This window comes from Halichoerus grypus, chromosome 11 (assembly GCF_964656455.1).
Source record: "Halichoerus grypus chromosome 11, mHalGry1.hap1.1, whole genome shotgun sequence".
Taxonomy (NCBI): domain Eukaryota; kingdom Metazoa; phylum Chordata; class Mammalia; order Carnivora; family Phocidae; genus Halichoerus; species Halichoerus grypus.
This window is the reverse complement of record NC_135722.1, coordinates 1,527,175-1,542,895: the sequence shown is the minus strand read 5'-3', so window position 1 is coordinate 1,542,895 and position 15,721 is coordinate 1,527,175. Positions and strand designations below refer to the sequence as shown.

The 15,721-nt window shown below is 64.5% G+C and overlaps 1 protein-coding gene across 5 annotated transcripts in view; it reads right to left on the bottom strand.

The window, feature by feature from the left end:
• LSP1 (lymphocyte specific protein 1) overlaps positions 1–15,721 on the bottom strand; it is a 41,158-nt gene that overhangs the window by 3,979 nt on the left and 21,458 nt on the right. For all 5 annotated transcript variants that reach the window (XR_013442241.1, XR_013442242.1, XM_036074787.2 and 2 more), the window contains 9 exons: positions 7,910–8,047; positions 5,592–5,759; positions 3,623–3,818; positions 3,197–3,289; positions 2,888–2,931; positions 2,635–2,716; positions 1,219–1,353; positions 799–876; positions 553–655 (listed from right to left, as the gene is read on the bottom strand). Coding sequence is in view for 3 of the 5 variants with exons in the window: in XM_036074787.2 (XP_035930680.1) it covers positions 566–655; positions 799–876; positions 1,219–1,353; positions 2,635–2,716; positions 2,888–2,931; positions 3,197–3,289; positions 3,623–3,818; positions 5,592–5,759; positions 7,910–8,047 (1,024 nt within the window). In the remaining 2 variants the exon portion in view is untranslated. The remainder of the gene's footprint in view (positions 1–552; positions 656–798; positions 877–1,218; positions 1,354–2,634; positions 2,717–2,887; positions 2,932–3,196; positions 3,290–3,622; positions 3,819–5,591; positions 5,760–7,909; positions 8,048–15,721) is intronic.

The window sequence follows — 15,721 nt, the reverse complement described above, 5'->3', positions numbered from 1 at the left end:
TGGGAGCAGGACACAGGAGGGGAAGAAGAGGCCAGTAGGCGGCCAGCTGCATCACCCAAGGCGTAATGGGTGCTGGAAATGGATCCCGGGACCCAGGCCACTAATAAAGTGTGTCTAACTGTGGCAGCGGACCATGTTTCTTCACTGGGCAGGGTGGTGGAGACTGGAGCGGACCCCTGATGGGAGAGCGAGACCAAGGCTCTGGCCCCTCGAAGACACAGACCCAAGTTCCCAGGACCCCTTCCCGTCCACTTCCTCTGATGCCAGTCCTGCAGTGGCCAGGATGAGCTCACCCGCCTCCCAGAAGGAGGTTTGAGCTTCCCTGCACAGTAGAGCTGTATAAAGCTGAAGCCAGCCATGGGAGAAAAGCAGTCGCGTGCGGTGTAAGACGGGGCTTGTTCAGGGGAGTCTGTAGGGCAGGGAGACCGAGCCAAGCCTAGGTTCCGGCCAGCTCCGAGGCCGCCCTGGCAGCCTGTAACAAGCAGGCCCTGTCCACGCCACCACGCTCCCACCGCACGACGCCTCATGCTCGGGCCACTGCCCTGGACTCACCAGGAAGGGCCGCCTAGGGCACCGAGCCCTCGTCCACGAGCACCTTCTCATACTTCCCATGTCCGGTGGCCACGAACTTGTACCTCTTTCCAGATGGGGTGCTCTGCCGGGGAAGGAGACCAAGAGCAAAGGTGAGAGCAGGCGATGTTGCCTCTGAGGAGCCCTCCCAGATGCACTGAGGACGGCCCCTCTTCGCTCTCAACTGCTGGACCTGCCCTCCCTACATCAACCACATATACACCCTACCTTAATTGCCGATGATGTCTTGGAGCCTCCTTTCTGCTCCCAGAGGCTTTTCTTGCTCATGTCTCCAGCTACAATATCCTGGGGGCAGAGGAAGGACATGTTACGGGTGTAGACCCTCGACTATGGAGGATTCGAAGTGCTGGTCCTCTCTCTCCTGCCTGGCCTTTCCTGACTGGGGCCTAGGCCTGCCCACCTGCTTCCTTGTGTGAGAGCCCAGGGGAGGAGGTAGGAAAGGGAAGGTGGCACCATCTACCTGCCCTGGGCCAACCAGTTGCCCCATATGACCTTCCACTCTGGGGGCCAGCCTGGTGAATGCCGCCCCCCAAATGTCCCAGTGCTCTGTCTACCCACATTTCAGCCTGGACGGTCTCATACTTGCCTTACCAAGGGAACCCCGAATCACCCTGGGATGAGTCTTACCTTGCAGGAGGGGGCCTTGGCAGTGGACTGAGCCTGCACCTCTCCTGTCTCCCACCGGCTCTTGGTGCTTGCCACGGCCATGCTGGGCAGCTCAATGGAGGGCTGGCGGGTTAGCTTGGAGGTCCGGCCAGCAGTCTGCAGAGGAGAAAGAGACCACTTTAGTGAACAGCCACATGGGACATGTTAGAGAGGCCAGTGTGAGACCCTCCAACACATAGATGATTTCCTCTATGTCTTTGTATTTCCACAGGAGTGCTTTCCCAGTGAAGGTCTACAGCAGGGCACTCTGAAAAAATGCATGTTCCTCCATTTGGTGTACTTGTGAAACATTCTCTTAATCCGAAAAGCACAGGTGACATGGTGGGGTTAGAGACAGATATGGTGCTGTCATGCTGCTCATGGCAGAGGGCTGGAGGAGCATGGGTAGAATGGAGGGGTGTTGGTTGGAGGGGGGGTATTAGGATGGAGGGGTTTTGGTTGCATGGAGGAATGTAGGTTGGAATAAGTGGTGGTTGGATGGAGGGGTGATTGTTGGATATAAGAATATAGGTTAGGGTGCCTGGGGGCTCAGTGAGTTAAACGTCTGCCTTTGGCTCAGGTCATGGTCTCAGAATCCTGAGATCGAGTCCTGCATCGGGCTCCCTGCTCAGCGGGGAGTCTGTTTCTCCTTCTCCCTCTGCCCCTCCCCCCACTCATGTGCTGGCTCTCTCTCGCTCTCTCTCTCTGCCAAATAAATCAATAAAATCTTTTTAAAAAAAGAATATAGGTTAGATGAGAGGGTGTTGGTTGAATGGAGGGGTGTAGGTTTGAATGAGTGGTGGTTGGATGGAGGAGTGTTGTTTGTAAGGAAGGACACTTGTAGGATGGAGGAGCATTGGTTAGATAGAAGAGTATTGGTTGGATGGAGAAGTATTGGTTGGATAGAGGGGTCTTGGTTGGATGGAAGGGTATTGGTTGGATGGAGGGGTCTTGGTTGGATGGAAGGGTCTTGGTTGGATGGAGGGGTATTGATTAGATGGAGTGGTCTTGGTTAGATGGAAGGGTGTAGGTTGGTTGGAGGGCTCTTGGTTGGGTGGAGGGGTATTGGTTGGATGCAGGGGTCTTGGTTGGATGGAGGGGTCTTGGTTGGATGGAAGGGTCTTGGTTGGATGGAGGGGTCTTGTTTGGATGGAGGGCTCTTGGTTGGATGGAGGGGTATTGATTAGATGGAGTGGTCTTTGTTAGATGGAAGGGTATTGGTTGGATGGAGGGTGTAGGTTAGATGGAGGGCTCTTGGTTGGGTGGAGGGGTATTGGTTGGATGGAGGGGTCTTGGTTGGATGGAGAAGTCTTGGGTGAATGGAAGGGTCTTGGTTGGATGGGAAATGGGTGCATGAATGGAGGAGGGACCAGCAGAAGAGGAGAGGCTTAAGCATACCTCGACGGCCTGGGTGTACTGTTCCAGCCGCTCATCAATCTTGGAGATGGGCAGCGCTGGCTGGGACTTCTTCACACTGTTACTGGAGGGTAGGAGAAGGGTCACGCCCCATGCTCCCTCACTTGGCTTGTACACCCCACCCCAAGCCCCTACCAGAGCTCCCTCAGGCCCCTGGATCTCTGGCCCCCAGACCCCTCTCTTCAACCCTCTCTTGGGGAACCCTGACTCCTAGTCTGGAAAAGAGCAGGCACACCTCTTCTTGATGGAGCGGTTCAGGGACTCGGTTCTGTCGACGAGCTGCAGAGAGCAAGCCGAGATGTAAGCCTTCAGCCAGAGCCCACACCCCGCCCCCCATTGCCCCAGTGGCTCCCGTCCACCAATCCAGCCTTCCACGATTCATTTCTCAGGGTTGGGCTGAGTGCTGGGCTTGGGGGAATAGCAGAGAAAGAGCAGGATGTGCTCCCTATTCCTGGAGGTGACGTGTGGCTGCCTCTCTGGGGCTGTCATTTGGTCGTGATTCTGGGAAAGAGGAAAAGGCAGCAGGCTCTGGGGCTTGACCTACTTTGGTGCTGGGGCTCAGGGGAGGCGAGCCCTGTTCAGTAGCGCCCTCCAAGACCAGGGGGCTGGGTGTCCTGGGCTGCTGGCGTTCCTGGTGCTAGAAACAGAACATCGGAGGTTATATGATGAGCACCCCCTTTGCACCCCTCCTGCCCCGTCCAGGACTTGTTGGAGCAAACATTTTCCCCTCCCTGGGCCTCGGGCCCTTTCCAGCCCTGACATGCTCTGGTTCTCGAATTCTCTGCAGTTCTCACTTGATCCCAGGGTCAGCAAGCCCCTCCACCCTCCGAGAATGTGGGTGCTAGAGTCTGGGGGTGGGGGCAGGTCCCCCTTTAAGTCAGCCCAGCAAGGCTCACAGAACATGCAGTCAGCAGACACAGACCCAGCCCAGCGGTTCGAGTGTGCCCACCCCAAGGGGAGCCACCACCACCTGCTCATCTGCCTCCTCAGCTTCTGCTGGCCCCAGGCTGCCCTGCATGGTCCCCTCTGGGCTCTTGGGCTGTATCTCCTCTGTCCCCGGCCCCTCCTGGAGCTCTGAGCTGGGGCTCAGATGCAACGCCTCCAGGCAAACACTGGCTGGGCTCTGCTCATCTCCATCCCGGTTCCTGAAGGTGTGCTGGTGGGACCTGGGAAGAGGAAGGCAATCCCACAGAAGGTCGTTCAGTTGCTTGCCTCAAGTCCCTTCCTGTGTCCAAACCTCAGTTTCTCCATCTGAAAGATGGGGGCTGTCAGACCAATTGAGCACCAAGGAATCCTGAGACCCCAGCCTCATTGGGGAGATGGGTCCAAGGACCTCAGAGTCAGCCCTCTGTCCCTGGGGCCCCTTGGAGAATGGTGCCCACTGCCAGAGTTCTGCTGCTCAGGATGCACTCTCTTGACGGGGGGCCACCCGCACTCTGAAGCTAGACCCAGTCTCCAGGCTCTCTGGACAGGCCGCAGCCCAGGTCGTGCTTGTCCGTGTCTTCCCTGCTGGCCTTGGCTCCCACTTGCTCCTGCCCTGCTCTGTGAGGGAGGCAAGGAGCCTGAGGAGGAAGGGTTTTGCATAGGAGTGGGGCAGGGTCTGTGGGTGGTTTGGGGGCTGGTCAGCTGGAGGACAAGGTGAGGGCAGAGGTCACAGCGAGGATCGCTGCCTCCTGGCAGCCAGCGTGGCTCTGCGTTTGAGCAGGACTGAACCTGGGTAAGATGGGAAATTCTCGAATTTTCCATGATTTCACGCCCCTTGGTGTTGGTGCCAGCTCAAGACCCAGACCCACCGCCCAATGTGGGTCGGTCCCAGGCAGCGGCAGGCGCACAGAGGGCCCATTCAGCTGCGGCGGGTACCGGGACTCGGCAGGTGTGGGGCGGGGAGGAGGGCTGCTAGAGAGCAGGAGGGTTCGACAGAAGAGCCAAAGTGCCCCCTGCTGTTGGGACAGCGGTGGCCTGTGGCCGGCGGGAGAGAGGAGGGAGCCGGCAGGGCTAAGCCACTGGACGCCAGCGCACAGGCCAGCCTTGCTGACCCCAGACCCATTTTAGACATGCAGAGTGTGCACTGACTCCCAAAGGCAGATGGGGGAAACTGAGGCCCGGAAGGGGCACTGGTGGGCAGGGGGCCGGCTAGGCGGGTGTGGGAGCTTGCTTGTAGGGTGGAGAAAGGGTGGTGGGACAATCGGGGGATCTTAGCTAGAGCTCGAGGCTCCTGAGGGGCCTCGAAGGGCCGGGAGGTGGCCCAGAGAGGGGAGAGACATGGGTCTGGTGACATTCACGGTAACCAGGGGACCCTGCCCCCCAAGCCTGAAGCTCCTGAGCAGAGCTTGGACCCTGTCCACAGTCGGGGGCCTTGAGCAAGCCTGCAGGGCGTGGGGAGCACTCAGACCCCTGAATCGGAGTGGGGGTGAGGCTCTGGGCGCAACCCCCCATCCCATCCCTGGGCCCCAGGGGCGCTTCGGCCCCCACCCCCGCCTGCCCGGTTCAGACCAGCAAACACGTCTGCACATCTGGAAAGCTTGTCCCTCCAGGCCGGCTCACAGGCCCGCACATCTGGAAATACCTGCTCCCCTCCGTGGGAATGGAGATCAGCCAGCCCCGAGGGAGGAAGGGGCGGGCGGGCGGCAGGGGCGCAGAGCCTCCATTACGTAAGTGGGCTGCAGATGTGCGCTGACGTGGCAACACCCCGGCCCGGGCCGCAGCTGGTCTGGACGGGGCCCAGGGGCCCTGGGGAGCCCAGGAATGAGATTTCCTCCCCAGCCCTCCCCGCAGCCCCTCGGCCCGCCGCCCCGCTGTCTAGCTCTCTTCCTCCCTTCCCCCTGCTCCCAGCTCCAGGGCATTTTGCGGGGCTGGTGGCCGGGTCTCAGGCACAGGTTGGGGGCTTGGAGAGAGCCCCTGCCTGGCAGCCCTGCCTCCAGACGTTGACCCCCACTTGCCTGTCCTCCTCCTGCTGCCCGTCCGGACTCTCGCCCCAAGGGGGCTCCCCGCAGTTGGAGGTCTCCCCGGCCCCCCAGTGCTGCCGTCGCTGCTCTGGCTTCTGGGACCAGTCGCTGAAACCCTCATCCTCGTCCAGTTCTGGAGCCTCTGAGGGCTTCAGGCTGAGGCTGAAAGAGCCGCACAGGGTGCTCAGAGCTGGGCCAGGCCATGAGGGGCCATTCACACACTACCCACACCCCTCCTCCCTTCCTCAGACCCTGGGCTCCAGGGGTGGGAGACCCTGTCTGCCAGAGGCGGCACCCCATGACTGGGCTGAGCCTCCCCATTGGGCGGGACTGTGTCTCCCACATAGTCTGGAGCTGCCTGAGGCCAAGGTTTTCTCACCCTATTAAGCCAGGGCCCCCCAAGAACAGGGCTCTATCTCCCTCATGAGTCTAAGGTTCCCAAAGAGCTGGGCTGTGCCTCCCCCATCAGTCTAGGGTCCCCTGAGAGCTGGGCTATGCTTCCTCCATCAGTTCAGGGCTCCCCCAGAGCTGGGTTGTGCTTCTACCATCAGTCTAGGGCCTTCTGAGAACGGAGCTATGCCTCCCCCGTAAGTCTAGGGCCTCTTGAGAGTTAGGCTATGCCTCCTCCATCAGTCTAGGGTCCCTTCAGAGCTGGGCTATGCTTCCTCATCAGTTCAGGGCTCCGCAAGATCTGGGTTGTGCTTCTACCATCAGTCTAGGGTCCCTTCAGAGCTGGGCTATGCTTCCTCCATCAGTCTAGGGCCTTCTGAGAACTGGGCTATGCCTCCCCCATCAGTCTAGGGTCTCTTGAGAGTTGGGTTGTGCCTCCCCCATCAGTCTAGGGCTCCCTGAGAGCTGGACTATGCTTCTTCCATCAGTTCAGGGCTCCCCAAGAGCTGGGCTGTGCTCTCTCATCAGTCTAGGGCCTTCTGAGAACTGGATTATGCCTCCCCCATCAGTCTAGGGTCTCTTGAGAACTGGGCTATGCCTTCCCCATCAGTCTAGGGTTCTCCGAGAGCTGGGCTGTGCTCCCCCATCAGTCTAGGGCCTTCTGAGAACAAGGCTATGCCTCCCCCATCAGTCTAGGTTTCCCTGAGAGCTGGGCTATTCTTCCCCCATCAGTCTAGGGTCCCCCAAGAGCTGGGTTGTACCTCCCCCATCAGTCTAGGGTCCCCTGAGAGCTGGACAATGTCTCCCCCGTCAGTCTAGGGCCTCTGAAGAGCTGAGTTATGCTTCCCCCCTCAGTCTAGGGCTCCTGAGATCTGGGCTATGCTTCCTCCATCAGTCTAGGGCCTTCTGAGAACTGGGCTATGCCTCCCCCATCAGTCTAGGGTCTCTTGAGAGTTGGGTTGTGCCTCCTCCATCAGTCTAGGGCCCCCTGAGAGCTGGACGATGTCTCCCCCTTCAGTCTAGGGCCTCTGAAGAGCTGAGCTATGCCTCCCTCATCAGACTAAGGCTCCACAAGAGCTGGGCTGTGCCCCCCTCCATCAGTCTAGGGTCCCTGAGAGTGGGGCTGTACTCTCCCCTCAGGCTAGGGCCCCCTGATTGCTGGGCCGTGCCTCCTCTGTCACCTGGGGTCCCTCTGTGTGGGGGTGTGCCTCTCTCTGTCCCCTCAGCTGAGCCCCCAGGGCTCTGGTGACATGCTTCTTCCCCAGGAAGCCCCTGCACCCTGTCCCCCCACGGCAGGCCTGGGATCTGGTGCCGGTGGGCTCCCCCTCTGCCCCCAGCCCCTGCCATCTAGACCGAGGACCCGGCCTGAGGGGCCATGACCGCTGCAGCACCCCACCCCGCCCGGAGCTGCTGACTCGGAGAAAATGGAACAAAACAGCGGCGGGAGGAAGGGGGGCATTATTGTAAAAACAGCCCAGCCCGGCCGCGGAGGCCTCCTGGGCCCAGGGAGGAAACGAGCCGGCCTGCGGCCCGCCAAGTTGGACGTGGCCTCCATGAGTCACCGGCAGTGGGGAGCTTGGGCGGGGGGCTCCGGGGCCAGGGCCACGCAGCTGGGGTCAGTGTCGGTCCAAGCAGGGGCCAGGACTGCGCAGGGCGGCCAGAGCCTGAGTCAGCGCTCTGGGAGGCTGGCTGGGAGGGGTGGCCGCACGGGAGTCCATCCGGCCGGCCGGCCAGTAGGCTCTGTTGGCGCCGGGGGCTTCGGGGACCCTCACCCTGAGAACTCTCCCCACTCCTGCTCTTGGGCTGAGCTCCTCCGTGGTCTCACCTGCTCTGGGACCTCTAGCCCAGGGCCTGACCACCAGCACCCCCCTCTCTGCCCAGGGATGCGGGGCTGGGCAAGCTGGTGGGAGGGGGCAGCTTACAGGGTCTCCTGCTCGGGCAGCTCGGGGGACTGGCCGCCTCCATCCTCGTCCTGGGCCCGCAGCTGCCGGTCCCTCTCCCGGCGGCGCCGCTCCCGGGCGGCCTCCTCCTCATCTTCCACGCTCCACTGAGTGGTGAGCCTGGGGGACACCGAGAGACGGTCACACCACAGCCCACGCCCTGCCACTCCGGTCCGAGCAGGCCTCCTGTCCAGGCCTCAGTTCCCTCGTCTATAGAGCAGAGGTCATGGGAGCCGGTCACGGAGGTGCCCTCGGGGCCTGGGGGGGAGCTCCCAGGGCTCTGTAGGCCTGGGGATGGAGGGGCTCCGGTGATAGGCAGGCTGGAGCAACCCCAGTACTGAGTAAGACCCCTGTGTCCCCTCCACCAGCCAGGTTCCCTTGGCCTAAGCAGAGCTGGGCCGCAGAGGGCGTGGGAAGAGGCGGCTGGAGGTGCCCCACGTCCTACCTGCATCAGGTGGATCAGCCTCGGCCAATCAGCACTGCCGGGCTGGGCTGGGGTCCCGCCAGGGGCAGACCTGGTAGGCAGCCACCTTCTTAGCCGACGCGCCCAGCTGGGGTGCTCCCTCCTGCTCCCCAAGGGCCTGGCATGTTGAAAGGAGGTGGCCCCCGGAAGGGCCCAAGGTCCACAGAAGAGGCTGTGTCCAGCCGCAACCTGACCCCTCTCTGGGCTGTGTCCCAGATGAGGAAACTGAGGCCCACTGCAGAGCCGCCATCAGAGAGCTTCCTCTGTCGGTGCATGCTGACCCCACAGCTCCTCGGGGTCCCTCAGTCGGGGCTATGCAAGGTGGGCCTGGAGCCAGGGGTCCACAGCCTGGGCCCCCGGCCCTGGCCCAGCAGATCTCAGACTATTGGTGTCCGGGGGCACCCCAGGCCTTGGCCACTGACATGGCCCTGCCTCCCCCAGCTCCCCAGGACCCCGGGAGGGGAGTCCTGGTCTCGGCTTCTGCAGGGGTTCCCACTGCCCCAAGCTGGGGTCTCAGTCCCTTCCTGCTGGTGTCCGCTGCCTGACCCCACAGCCCGCTCCTTCTGGGCCTCCATCCCTTGGCCAGGATGGCCGGCTCCATGGTCTCGGCAGCCCTGCCAGCCATGATCTAATCTCTCCTCAGTCCTCCCAGAGCCTCCCAGACAAAAGCCAGGCCCCTCCGCAGCCCCCGCTCGGGGCCCCCTCCCCCCCGCTGTGGCCCCCTGGGACCTCAGCTGTGCTCAGACCGCAGCGCCCCCAGTCCGCCCACCCTCACTCCTCAGCAGGGCCTTTGGCTCCCACCCCCAGGGCCCCAGGGAGCCCCTCCTGCCCCACACCCGGCTCCCATCCTGCCCCAGGCCCTCGGCTCGGAAGCTGCAGGGCTGGGTTTTCTGGGGAGGTAGAGCCTAGGGTGCTCTCGGGCTGTGGGGACCTGGGGTCCGAGGTCCTTCCCCACCATTCACCCCTGCAGACCCTCTTAATGGAGGGTGGGAGCAGGTGGGTGCAGTGGGAGCTCGGTGCTGTGTCCCTGGCTGTGGGGTGGAGTGTGGGCCCACCAGCCTTCTTGTGGGGCGGCCCCTGGGGGCACCCCAGGAGGGATTCCTGGCCATTCCTGACGGGACTGGCCACCTTGTTCCACTTGCTCCCATGTCCCAGCTACACATGCCTATCGGCGAGTCTGTGTTGGAGTGTTTTGGCCAATGGGTGGTGCGTGGCTGTGAGTGCGTAGGCCCAGGCGGGGTGTGGGTGGCCGGGGAAGGTGTGCTTGCGTCCGAGGCCTGAGCTGAGCCTCAGGTCCCCCTCAGGCCTGCTCTCGGGAACCCCCGTGGGGGCCTCCTCCTTCCCGGGCCCTTCTGCCGAGCTCTGAGCGCAGAACCCACAGTGTGTCTGGTAAGCCCAGACACAGACATGGGCTAAGCCTCTGGGGTCTGCCCGTACGGCGATAGGTCCGGGCCACAAGAGCCCCGTGCGGGCCCACACTCGGCAGGGCCCCATGCACGGACACACAATGCGTGGCCGGGCCTCTCTTGCACACACACGCACTTCCTCCATGGGCTCTATCCACCGTCCCAAATGCCCCCGGCATGCACACACGTGCCCACGCGCGGGTGTCCATCTGTACACGCAGACTCAGGAGTGGGAACAAGGGGAGGGGCGAAATGGCAGGTCCAGTGCCCCCACCCCGGCACCCTCCCCATGGCCTCGACAGCGGCCCAGGAGGGAGACCGAGGCGTGTTTTCTGAGAGCAGCATCCCCGAGGAGCCGACCCCTCCGAGGGTCACCCTTCATGACCTGGCATCTGCATGTGGCCCCGAGCCCCCACCGGCAGGAGCTTGCAGGGAGCAGAGCAGGGCTGCAGGGTAGGGGTCTCCTGCTGTCCCCCAAACCCCATGCTGGGAGACCCAGCGGCCTAAGGACAAGGAGCCCTCCCCCCCTCGCCTCCTCCCTCCCGCCAGCCCCAGGATGTGAGTAATGCAGCCCCTCTTGGCCCCTCCCGTGACCTCACCCCTCACTGTTCCACAGCTGGGCTCCGTTCTGGGAACTGAGAGGGGGCGGCTCTCCTGGGGTGGGGTGGGGGCCTCTGGCCTGGGAAAGGCGCCCCCCTTCCCCGGCCAGCAGCCCAGACCCCTTGGCAGGCTCCGTGGAACTGTCAGGACACGGGCGATGGCCGCCCCCCACCCCCGCCCCGTGGCCCCTGGCTCAGCCCGAGTGCAGCTGTAAGGGATTTGGTGTTCCTTAGCAAATGCAATTAGGCTGTTTCCTGTGTCTGTTCTCGCTCTGCGCAGCCAAGGGTTCAGCCCCAGGGGCCGCGGAGTGGGGCTCTGCACCCCAGCATCAGGCTCCGCCGTGGGGCCTCGCTCCACCCGGGTGCACAGTGTGGGCAGACCCCAGCAGGCCCCAGGAAGGCTCACAGCTCCCCGTTCTGGGTGGGGGTCCCCCAGTCCAGGGACTGCCCCGGCTGGTCATGTCCACTGCCTACCGGCCCTGACTCGAGGCACCAGCCCCCCTCTCTCCTCCCTCTGCAGCACTCCCCTTGTGGCCCCCCCCACCACTAGGGTCCGAGGACAGAGGATTAGAGGATAGGGTCCTGAGCCGGCTGGCCCCTCCAGCTGTCCCCCGCCCCAGCCTGCGTGGGTTGGTCCCAGCTTGACTCTGCCCCCTGCAGGCGGCTTGTGGGCCACCCCACCTGTCTCTTGTGCCCAAAGGTCAGCTCAGAGTCATGGGGAGAGCTTGGGGGCTGGGCTTGGGGCCCAGGCAGGGCCAGGCCTGCCGGAGGAGAATTCTTCCTTTAGGCTTGCAGGGGATGCTCTTGGCTACAGGGGTCCCGGACACAGCGCGTGGGAGCTGCCCGAGAGGCTGGGGAGTGGGACTGGCCGCCCTGCCGGGAGCAGAGAGCACAGGTCTCCCTGAGGACCAGCACGGTCTCTGTCCCCTCCATGCCCTGCCTCCCCAGGGTCTCCAACACTGTCCACCAGTGGACACTTGCTGAGCGACTGGTCCCTCAAGTGACCATAGAGCTCACGAGTGAAGGCACGGGGTGGGGGGGATGAGCCCACGGAGAGGCCTTCTTAGCGTTGGCTTCTGGGAGTCCCCAACTACCAGAGAGCAGGCCCCCGAGGGCAGAGGTCAGCGGCCCTGGCAGGGAGTTCAGGGGAGAGCGGCAGTGGCTGGGCAACTCGGAGGGTGCCCCCCGCTGCTTATGCAAGGCAGGGTCCTGCCCCAGGCCGTGTGGGGAGCGTTCCATGGGTGTGGCACGGCCAGGGTGCTGTCACCCATCCTTGCCGAGAGGCAGCTGGGGGGAGCCCAGAGCGCGAAGGCAGCCCCAGAGCAGCAGGCGGGTGGTGGGCGGGCCGGCGGGAGGCGCACACTGCTGCCCCAGGCCAGGGGTGTGGGCAGGGAGCTGCAGCCGCCGGGAGCCTGGCTCCCCCACGCCCCAGCCGCCTGCCCTCCGGCCGCCCCTCCTCCAGCAGCCCCTCTCTGCCTGTGCCTGGGCCCCGGAGCGCATGGGGAGAGACGACCCCTTTCCTCGAAGGCCCAGCCAGTCAGTGGGCCAGGTAGACAGCCCCCTGGGCAAGCCCAACCCCACTGGCCCGGGGAGCCCAGGGCTCCAGCGACCTTGAACTTGGGTCTGAAAGATGAGCCAGGGTTCCTGGGCCAGGGAGAGGGCACAGCAAGAGGAGAGCCAAGAAGGCCAGTGGCCAGAGGCTCAGTGCGGCCGTGGCCAGGGAGGGGGCAGCTGTGGGGAGATGGACAGGAGGGTCTACGAGCCCCCCATGGGGCACAAGAGGACTGGGAGGGGGGCTACCAGCCAGGAAGGTGGTGTGGGCCAGGGGACAGCAACCTCCAGAACTCCCTGCATGCCAGGAGGGAAGGGGGGCGGGTTGGGGGGAGGCCCCAAGGTGAGCTTGGGTGAGCAGAGTGTGGGGTGCATGGGGACTCCCAGAGACGTGGTCAGGAGGGACCCAGGCCAACCCGGGGAGAGCCCTGGGGATGAGTCACCCCTGAGGGAGCTGAGGGGCAGTGGGGGAGCACCAGGGTTCTGGGGTGACCAGGGAGCAGAGAGTGGCCGGGGGCGCAGGGAAAGGCCTGGAGTGCCAAGCCCCTAGGCCCCCTTCCTGTCTCCCTCCCTCCTCCTCCATGCTGGGCGCCTCATAGGGGTTAGAGCTGCAGGGGCGGGGACTGCCCGGGCACCCCGCCCCCCGCCACGCCTGCGCAGCCCTCGGGCCCACCTCCGGGACCGCACGAGGGGCTGTCCCCCTAGGCCTTCACCCCAGCCCGGGGCCTCAGTGTCCCCGCCCCTGCTGTGCAGGGGTGCAGCCCGTCCCAGCCCTCCCCTTTGTGGTCACTCCCAGAAGGGGCAGCACCCGGCGGCCTGGGGCTGGTGTTAGGTCTCTGGAAGACCCAGGGCAGAGCAGCTGGGGACCCTGGGGGCTCTGGAAAGTTCTGAGCAGGGAGAAGCTCAGTGGAAGGCAGTTGGAGGGGACACGAGGCGGGGGGACGTGTTGCCCTCCCTGGGGTGAGGAGGATGGGGTGCTGAATGGAGGGAACCACAGGAGGTCACCCCAGGAGGAGGGGCTGGGGCCAGGGCAGGGCTGTGGCTTTGGTCTCTCTGATCCCCTTCCCAGGGTGAGACCCCAGGCCCGGCCTCAGCTCCCCAGCTGTAAAAAGGGGCGCAGACCTTGCTCAGCAGGGTGCAAACCAAGACCTCTCCCCAGGCCACCCTAGGTCCTGCTTCCTCTTGGCTGGTGCTATTGGCAGACCTGGGCCCCCAAAAGGAAGCTGAAGCACCACGGGGCAGGCCTGGCCCACACCCACACCACAGCCCTCCTGGCCCTGCTGGGCAGGTCTCATCTGAGAAGCCTCCCCGGAGGAGGGGACATCTGCCTGCCGAGCTGGCTTCCCCAATACCACAGAAAGGCTGGCTCCCCGAAAGGCACAGGCTGGGGGCACCAGCTGGCCCTGAGGTGTGGGGAGGGAGCGAGGCCCCGAGGGGCCGGCACCGCTGGGCTGGTGCTGGGGGAGATGGGGCACAGTGGCAGCCTCCGGGAGCCCCACGGCTGGCTGGACCGTGCGCCCTGTGAGCCGCGTGCCCCAGGCCAGGCCATCCAAAGGGGGCCCCCTCACGACTCCAGATCCGCCCAGCCCCTGGCAGGGGGACAGGGCCATGTGACCTGGGCAGGGGCTCTGGGCTCTCTGAGCCCGGCCTCGGGTGGGAGGCCAAGCGGCCTGCCTACTGGCATCTTTCCACCCACGTGAGCCCCGAGCCCCCAGCCAGGACTACCTTCTGCCGGGGCAGCCCCTCTCACAGCCGAGGCCGGCGCCTCCTTAATCACAGTGTCATCTCCGTAGGGCCCTCGCCGGCCTCTTTGTTCAGCACCCCCTCGTCCTCCCACAGTGGGGCAGCCCTTGGGGGCCTCTTGTTGGGGAAACCCCCTACCTGCCCCACACAGCCCCCAAAGCCAAGGAATCCCCCTTCTGCCCTTCTTTCCTGGCTGGCCCCAGGCCCCAGCGTGGCCCCTGCCTCGGGCCTCAGGCCACAGGGACGCCTCCGGGGCACAGGCGCCAGGCCCTGCTCAGCCCGAGATGGCCCCACCACTGGCTCAAAATGCCACCTCGTTCTCACCCCATTCAAGGGGGACTGTCACCCCAGTGTGCTGCTGGAGAGTAGGGTTGGGAGGTCTCCCCCTGGGAAGGGGAGGCAGGAGACCACAGTGTGCCACCGTCCCAGGCTCCCGCGCTGGGCTGGGCTCCCACCCCCCCCTGCTGACACCCCCATATCTGCTGCCTGCTCCGTGACCTCCCAGGCAGCCCAGGCTTGTGGTCCAGCCCTCTTCTTGCAGGCCTGGGCTGGCCTGTCCGCCTCAGCCTCGGGCTCCTCCCCCTCCCTGAGCCGGCTCTCTATCCAGCCGGGTGCTAGGGGCCCACAGTGAGGTCCCTGCTCCTAGGGACCTTAGGGGCTGCCAGGAAAGCCAGGGCTGACCTCGAGGCGAGGCTCAGGGACCCCAGAAGAGGGCCCCTATTTGGAGCCGGGGGCGGGGGGGAGCCCGCAGGAAGTCCCCTCAGGGGAGGGGCGTTTGTGCCTGTGCCCAGCCTGGAAGGACAGCGGAAGGGGACATGGTGGGCGGACGCCCGTCAGAGAGGATGGGGCAGCTAATCAGCCTGCAGGTGTCTCCACCCCTCCTCTCTGCCCCTATCATCCCTTCAAGGGGACCCACGGTCCCAGCACCTCCCACGCGGGCGCCCCTCGGGGACAGAGTTATGTGGAGGGCATCTGTGCCCATGGGCTCCCTTCCCCCCCATCCTGCCCCACGCCCCACGCTGAGCTGCTCTGCTGGTTGCTGGCTCGGCCCGCCCGCCGTCCACGTGGGCCAGATGGGTCCCTCCCTTGATAGCCTCCGTGCAACCCCTGGCCCCCAGTTTCCTGCCACTACTGTCCCCCTAGGCCTGCAGCGTCCTGGCTTCCCAGACCCACGAAGGCTCTGGGGGGACCAGCCTCCAAATGCCAGTCAGGGCAACCCCAGCCGAGGCTGGCCCATCATGCCGCCGACCCCTCGGGGCCTCGCTCCCTCCCCACACTTCAGGGCCAGCTGGTGCCCCCAGCCTGTGCCTTTCGGGGAGCCAGCCTTTCTGTGGTATTGGGGAAGCCAGCTCGGCAGGCAGATGTCCCCTCCTCCGGGGAGGCTTCTCAGATGAGACCTGCCCAGCAGGGCCAGGAGGGCTGTGGTGTGGGGTGTGGGCCAGGCCTGCCCCGTGGTGCTTCAGCTTCCTTTTGGGGGCCCAGGTCTGCCAATAGCACCAGCCAAGAGGAAGCAGGACCTCCCCCCACCTCGTGTCCCCTCCAACTGCCTTCCACTTCCCCAGGCAGGCGGGACCCTCCTCGTCTGCTCAAAAGGCCCGACGGGAAGGGTGCCGTGCGGGGAGTCCCTGCTGCCCGGGTGCCCACTCGCTGGCAGGGCCTGAGGGAGAGGGAGTCTCTGCCCCCAAAACCTTCCTAGTGGGGCCTTGCCTGTTCAGGGGTCCCCTCTACAGCCTGGCTCCACAGAGCCCCAACCCGTGGGCCCGTGAAGAGCTTTGGGCCACCCAAGCCCTCCTCTCCCAGGCTTCCCCCTGGCGCACACAGGCTGGGTCGGGGACCGTCCACTTCTGCCCCAGAGTGGGGTCCAGAGCAAAGCCCGACGTCCTGCTGGCTGGCCCATCACCTCCCTGTTGCCGGTGGGTCCTACCTCCTGTGATGTGCTCCCCGGTCAGCCTCCTTGCCCTCGCCCCTCTGGGCCTGGGGTCAGAGGTCAAGGCCCGCCCTCTCCAGGTTCGGCCTGCCTATGGGGCGCTGG